The sequence below is a fragment of the Ammodytes marinus genome (assembly GCF_949987685.1).
Source record: "Ammodytes marinus genome assembly, chromosome: 12".
NCBI classification, from domain to species: domain Eukaryota; kingdom Metazoa; phylum Chordata; class Actinopteri; order Uranoscopiformes; family Ammodytidae; genus Ammodytes; species Ammodytes marinus.
Window position 1 is genome coordinate 16,813,981 of NC_137216.1, and position 7,378 is coordinate 16,821,358.

Below are 7,378 nucleotides of genomic sequence, written 5' to 3' on the forward strand. Positions count from 1 at the left end.
GAACATAAAGAACCCCAAAGAAATTGTGTCTTATAAATAATCCAGAATTACTTTCATACATTGACTGTAGGAAACATCTCCTTTAATTTTAGCTTTTTACTAGGTTTAATGATGGAATTTTCAATTTGCCAGCCAAATGCTCTTGTTGGGTGTATAGTGCTTTCGACACCAGCTCATGAGGTACTGTATATCATTATCACTTTCCTGAGTTTTCAGATGGAGAACATCAAAAGAAACAAAAAGGTATAATTTTACATTTAAGGGAAACACTGAATTACTACTGTAACAATATTTTAACAGCAATAACATAGTAATTAATTGTTTAGATTGATGTCACATTGTAAAATAATAACTGTCTCTGTAATTTAATGTAGAGGGGACGGGCTAGACCAGCAAGCAAGTTTGTCAATGGTATTGTAATTTAAGGATTTACACATACAAAACACCTGTGTAAGGCAAAAAAGCCCAACCGTAATTATGCCAATAAATGTAATTTTGCTCAAATTAACCACAAATGTTCACAGAAAGCACAAAACAGACACAGCTGTAGAACATGGTCCTAATGGAAAAGATAAAGCAAGTTTTTTTTGTCTCATTTTAAAGCTTTTTTTTTTATATATTAGCACATGTCACCAATGAAGATTGTGAGGCAAAAAAAAGGAACTTAAACAGCACCACCTCAGGCACTTGAGAGCAACTAAATCTCAAGGTCAGCAGAATAGTATGTATATATATTTATATATATGTATATACAAAAACAGGGGGCATTTTCTCCAAGTAATTTGAGTATGAGTGAGGCATCAGCCATAGAAAGCATTTAAGTAATTTTTTATTTATTTATTTATTTTTACCAATGTGTGATGCCCATTTTCTGTCTAAAGCCTTCATGGGAAATCCCTTTGCTGAATATTGTGTTTTTCCGTGGAACCACTGTTTGTACTTTTGTTTGTCACTGCTAGCCAAATATTTATTTGTGTTCAACATCTGAGTTTAAAGAAATCGTGTTTGATGGTTTTCTTTCATTGACTACAACCAAACGTTTTATTCCATTCAGTGTACATGTCAAGTTCTTTTTGTGATATGCTGGGCTGAAATTTGCAAAACACATTGTCAAAGTCTTGGTAGGAGACCGGTCTCATCTGCGCAGGGTGAATTGTGGACAGGTCAGTACCAGGAATGCCATGGAGAGGGCCTACCACAGCCTCTTGACACAGCTGAGCCACCTCCAGTCCTGAAAAGCCCTCTGTCCTTTGAACCAGTAGTGACATCTCTTTGTCACTGAGACAGTAGTTGTGCTGTGAGAGCAGTTGGCTGATTATCTGGTGTCGTGCCGTCCCATCAGGCAAGGGGATGAGCAGTCGCTTGGTAAAGTACCTCCGTAGGGACTCTGGGATCTCCTCCGGCTTACTGGTGGAGCAGACCACGAGCACATGGTCCTCAGAAGAGGTCAGAATACTGTCTAGCTGCATGAGGAGCTCAGCCTTGAGGTGATTCACTGGGCTGTCCTCACTGAGTTGGGCTGACAGCAGCAGATCCACCTCTCTGATGAACACCACCGCTGGTTGGCGACAGCGGGCCACCAGGAAAGAAGCTTGGATGATCTTCTCCCCTTCCCCGAGCGACTTGGTCACCAGGGCCGAGCAGCTGAGGCGCAAGAAGGCGGCCCCCAGTTGGCTGGCCATGCAGTGCGCCAACAGTGTTCTACCAGTTCCCTGAGGTCCAAATAAGAGGAGGCTCCGAGGGAATGTGGCAAGTCCGCTAAACATATCTGGCCTTAAAATGGGCCACAATATCTCCTCTTTGATGGCTGCTTTGGCCATTTCCAGACCAGCGACGTCGCTCCAGTCCAATGTAGGGCCCTGCTGGAGGATTTCTGTGGTCACCATCTCCACCAGGTTGGAGTCGCTGTTCTTCAGTTGTTCCTCCGCAGCGTGGATGGATGAGGTAGCCGTCCCAATGTCCGGCCCTGTTAGGGGGTGTGAAAGGTGCTGTCTGTGCTCTTCAGTTTGCTCGCTCATGATGGGAGATCCAAACTTGCCGTAGGGCTCGCCAGTTCTGAGATCACCTACAGAGCTTTTGCTTGATCCATAGGATGGAGGAGTGAGTGCTCTGCCAGAGTGTAGAATAAACTTTCTGTGTTGATCAGAAGACATCGGCTGTTTCGTCGGCTTAAACACCATGGACGACGCCTCTGCACTTCTGTCAAAGCCGTTGCCCCGGTTTGAGTCTGAGACACTACTGTCAGCTATTCTGTACATTGGACTGTGTGAAGAGCGCTGTTGGCTATAGTTGAAATTACCATAGCTAGAGTCCATATCTCCATGTCCACTCATGTAGAAAGCTTTTCTTTTTAATGAGTTGGATGTGCTGCCATTCAAAGGGGTTGGTGCAATTGGTGTATGATTATGGGACTGGTAGCTGTAACCAGGCAGTGTGGAAGGAGGCATGGGTGTAGGAGCTGCAATACCGGACGGCAGATAAGCAGAAGGAAGGGGTGCTCCCCCAGGGCTATAACCAGGGCCAACAGCAGTCTGAGAAGGATACCCTGTCGGAGGATAATTGTAGTTGGGCAGGTTGGGAGACCCGGCGTTGTAGCTCGGCACTAGAGTAGGGGGAGGCGGTGGGGGCGGCGGTTGTAAGAGCCCGGCGCTGTGCAAAGGAGACGGGTGTGGGGAGGGGAGGCCTGGGGTACTCTGGCCACTGTAGCTAGAATGCAGGTAGGAGCCGTTGTAGCTGGCAGTATATTCCTGAGAGGGGAGGCCTGAGTGGAGAGTGGTGGCTGTGTGGCTCCCACAGTTACTGCTGGAATAGCTGGGCTCAGACAAGCTGCTGGCCAACCCCGGGGAGCTGCCTATGCTAGCCGACACATCTGTAGGGGGTAGGGCAGCTGTCATTCCAGCTTTGCTCACAGATATAACATCTGGAGCACAGTTCATTGGGTAAATCCCCTCCTGCCAGGACTCATTCTCCGACTTTCGTCCATTCATGAGTCCAGTGGTGCTATCGGTGTAGGAACACAGCAGAGCTCTCTCATTCGGGCCCTCTAGGATCCCAGAGTACTTCTCTGCATATTTCTTAAGCAGATTGGAAGCAGTCAGTGCAGAGATGTCATCGTTTGCCCACGCATACTGGTACGTTCGCTGCAAGTGTCCCCGGTAGGCCTCCACTTTGTGTGCTGGCGAACGGGTAGTGGATGAGATGTCAAAGTGTTGCTCGGCCCATTGTGTGTGCTCTGGGGTCCACTGCATCTTGAGACCTAGATATCCCACATAAGGAAGACATATGTCAAAACAAAAGCATTACATCATTGTTAATAATCATTTAACAACTAATTTCATATTTTCCAAATTCTAAAATAATAAAACAGTAAATAATAAACAATACAGTGATGACTTTTTAGTTTTTCTAGTATTGCTTGGGTGGAAAAAAGGTGCGGGATTAAAAAAAAACAACATGTCTTTAAGAGTTTTTTTTTTTGGCATTTTCAAGGTTTATTTGATGGTGTGGAGAGACAATTATGAAATGGAGTAAACAGGGATGACATGTAGAGAACGACCAGGGCCAGATTCGAAACCGGAAAGATAGCTTTTAATCTTAACTTGTAGAAGATATTTTAATACAACTTGCCCCTATAATGTCCAAATGTGTCCCATTTGAAAACAGACGCTTACTGAACACACATCATAGTCAGCAGGAGGATGTGGGACCCAACACCTGGTTAGCGTGGTATAATCCACACGGCACACGGCAGAATGACACAGACATTGCAGGTCAGTCTATAATCCAACTCTCATCTGAGGCATTCTGAGACAGTTTCAAATCTGCTTGGAGGAGAGCAGCAAAGCAATCTTCCTTGGCAGCGCTCGGTTGCTTTCATCACACACACCCCTCAGCCCAGCATGAATTACATCCACATTCAGTCTGCCTACTGCTTCCTAGTCCACAGAGTGAGGGAGGGAGAAGGAAAAAAAAAACATGCTTCACTTGTCTTTTTCACTGCAGCCTCACTCAGCCTCTCTGTATGGCCGTAAGGGTTTGAATGACATAAATAATCAAGTTAAATCCTAAAGTCAATCTGCAAATAAAAGTTGTTTTCAAATGCTGTCATACTGTATTTTACACTGCCTGGGATTAGCAGAGGATATGTTTTACCCACAAAGAATATAGATTATTAGATAGTTTACAGCTCAAAACAATTGGGAGATCATTTGCAGAGCCTCACACATTTTACATCCGCGCTAATCCGACCGAAAGCTACAAGGAGATATGAGAGGAGGATGCATTTAACCAAACATACTGTTTCAATGGTCAGTGTCCTTGCCAAGCAGACACTGCAGTGCTTTACTTTCTACTTCAGTAGGTTAAGTCCATACCACATGATTCAGGCAACAAACACCCACTGTCCAGAGGCAGATTACAAACACAGTGTTTGTCTGCAAAGATTCCCTTCTGACTCCCTCCCAGCTTTTTGCCCACCCGCCACACCAGACACCAGGAGCTAATTAGCGGGATGATACTGCTCTAATTGTGTTAATTTACAAGGTTTTAGTCAAAGAGATCCATGCTATAGCTCACATGGTTGTCAGCTATCCAAGAGAATGAAAACGAGTCTGAGGCAAAAAGCTCCGGGAAGACAAATATGGTTGCCATACTGTGCAGGAACAGAAAGGTTTATCAACTTACAGACAACAGAATATGAAAACTAATTATATTATTCAAGGGTACAGTGACGACGATAAGAAAAATAATCACAAAAAATAATAGAAGGTATTTCATGCAGACTGGAACCTTATATTGTTTGAAATGTGTATGAATTGAAGAAAACTGAGTTACACCCTTGAGAATACAAACAGCATGTCTCAGTGGCTACTGCTTTAGTCCCACGTGCATTCACTGAAGAATAAGTCACACAATATGTTCTAGGTCGGCTGTTAAGATTGTAGGTTGGTGGAATGCAAAAGCAACAATTATGTTTCCTGTGCAGCACACACACTCACACATACACCACGTCTTTCCAATAAAATGCCTTTGTAATAAACTGTTGAATACAAAAATCTTTCCAGATAATTGCTGAATTTCTCCCCCCATTCAAAACCAATAGAACTGTATTCGGCAATAGTTGCTAGGAATGTGTAGCCTGCTAAAAATCTCAGCCATCAGTGTGTGTGTGTGTGTGTGTGTGTAGAGTTTGTTAACATATAAGGCACATCTTATCAATACCAGAAATTGCACAAGGCTTATTGAGTGACACTCTTCTATTACCGTTAATCCTCTCTGAACAATGTGCCACTTTGGACAATCAAATAAGTGCTACTTGCAATGTGCAATTGAGATCTCTGAGCATCACTTATTTTATAAAATGGAAACCATCCAAAATGATTATATAAAAACAGCACACTGCTTTAAAACCGACCAAGAAATATTTTCACCCTCTATATTGAAAAAAAAATAAAAATTTTAGGCTACTTCTCTTCTACTTGAATGTTGCAGGCAAACAAGTCTATTCTATTAATAGAGAACCTACACAAATAAATACAGTGGTACAAGCATAGTTTAACCATAAATGACAAGTGTATTAGTATTATTACGCATTATGACACAGGTTTTCGAATAAGGAGTAGATGGCTTACAAAAATGAATGCAAATAAACACAAACACATAAATAGACACAAGCACACAAGCGTAATGATCTCGTTCTTTGGTATCAGGGTAGATAATGCTGTCCTTTATTCCAACTGCCTGGAAACTCTAATACAACATCCAGAGGTTCCTTTGTCTTTCTTTTAAATGGTATAATTACAGAGTGCTCCATTAGTGGAATGTTTTCAGATAGCCTCGGGCCCCAAGCTCAAGTTCCACTGATCAGCAACCAATAAATACAGCCTTTGTTAGACTATTGTGCTTGACAATTGATCTCTCTGAATAACGGTCTGTGGTAAGTTTGACATGGTAATACAGGAAGTGTATCTTTTTGGTCCAACATTCATTCATCTAATCTTATAGATCATTAGAGATTACCGTAATTCAAGGAAACACATTTATTTAAGCAGCACACAACTGTGTTTAAAGTGATGTGCTGACAATTTACTTCAAATCTTGTGCACCAGCTGGAGCCTTAGAGGCATTTGACGTGATGCCGTGGTGTTATGCGATGCCAGGGTGTTTAATTCTGCTCCAGTGAACGTCATCAACGAAACAGAGATGCTGACCTTTTTGGGAACCATTAATCTGGTAGACTAGGCCGTTTTTAAGCAAACAAGAGTGGGCCTCCACTCTGTCCATCCAATTTCCCAGTGCGTAAATTGGACCACCGCTTGCACAGTTCTCTATTCATTACTGTGCTGCTGAAAGGAAACACAGAGGTGGCAGAGCGGTTTTCTTTCCCTCTATCCGTGTCTGTGCGTGAGTGTATTTGCAAGAGAGAGAGAGAGAGAGATAGAGAGAGAGATAGAGAGAGAGATAGAGAGAGAGATAGAGAGAAAGAAAGAAAGAAAGAAAGAAAGAAAGAAAGAAAGAAAGAAAGAAAGAAAGAAAGAAAGAAAGAAAGAAAGAAAGAAAGAAAGAAAGAAAGAAAGAAAGAAAGAAAGAAAGAAAGAAAGAAAGAAAGAAAGAAAGAAATTCCTTCCAGGAGGATTCCCAAGCATAAAGAGCTGGACTTTCTTTCCTCTTTTTTGGCTTGGGGGAGGGGTAGGTGGGAGGGTTGAGGGAGAGGGGAAGTGAAAGCTGTCGTAATTGAAACGTGGCCTAATCAGACTCATTACCATTTTTACCAATTTGCACCACCAAAGATGCCTATTAGGTAACTGTGTTTAATAAGCCGCTCTTTAGAAAACTAACTGTAATGAGCTCTTTAAAGTCAGACTTGAGCGTGATTATGCACTGGAAGTGTTTTGCAGAGCCAAAGCAGACTGGTACATTTAGCCGTGTACAATATCATAATTAAACTGCACAAACTCCGCACTTCACACCACACAATAGTCCCAGCTGAGGCAGTAGACATGCTGAAAAGTATTTATAATTACTGATCATTACAACCCCGGGATTTTCATCGCCAGACGTAAACATAATTATTGGAGCTTTTGCTTTTATTCTGCACACAGGCCACTCTACTTGACAAGCGTGCAAATATTGCAGACAGATAGTAATTACGTTTATAAATAAAAACAAGCTCATATTCATATTCAAATCGTGTGGAGATATTCTAAGAAGGGGTGGGGCAAAAACATTCTAATACAATGTGAAACGGTAATCAGTATGGCTAGAGTCCCATTCATCTCTCACATATCAAGTTAAGAATATTTAAACTCAATTTAGAGCTCCATGTGGCAGTAATTCCAATCTTTAGATGGCGGGGTGCCATTTAACCCCTCATTTAGAG

The 7,378-nt window shown here is 42.4% G+C and overlaps 1 protein-coding gene across 1 annotated transcript; it reads right to left on the bottom strand.

Moving 5' to 3' along the window:
• Positions 1 to 716: 716 nt before the first annotated feature.
• Positions 717 to 3,248, bottom strand: fign (fidgetin; the record flags this gene model as incomplete). Its single annotated transcript, XM_080037634.1, has 1 exon — positions 717 to 3,248. The coding sequence occupies one exon, from the start codon at positions 3,246 to 3,248 to the stop codon at positions 1,020 to 1,022; it is 2,229 nt and encodes a 742-aa protein (XP_079893760.1). The 3' UTR covers positions 717 to 1,019.
• Positions 3,249 to 7,378: the final 4,130 nt, after the last annotated feature.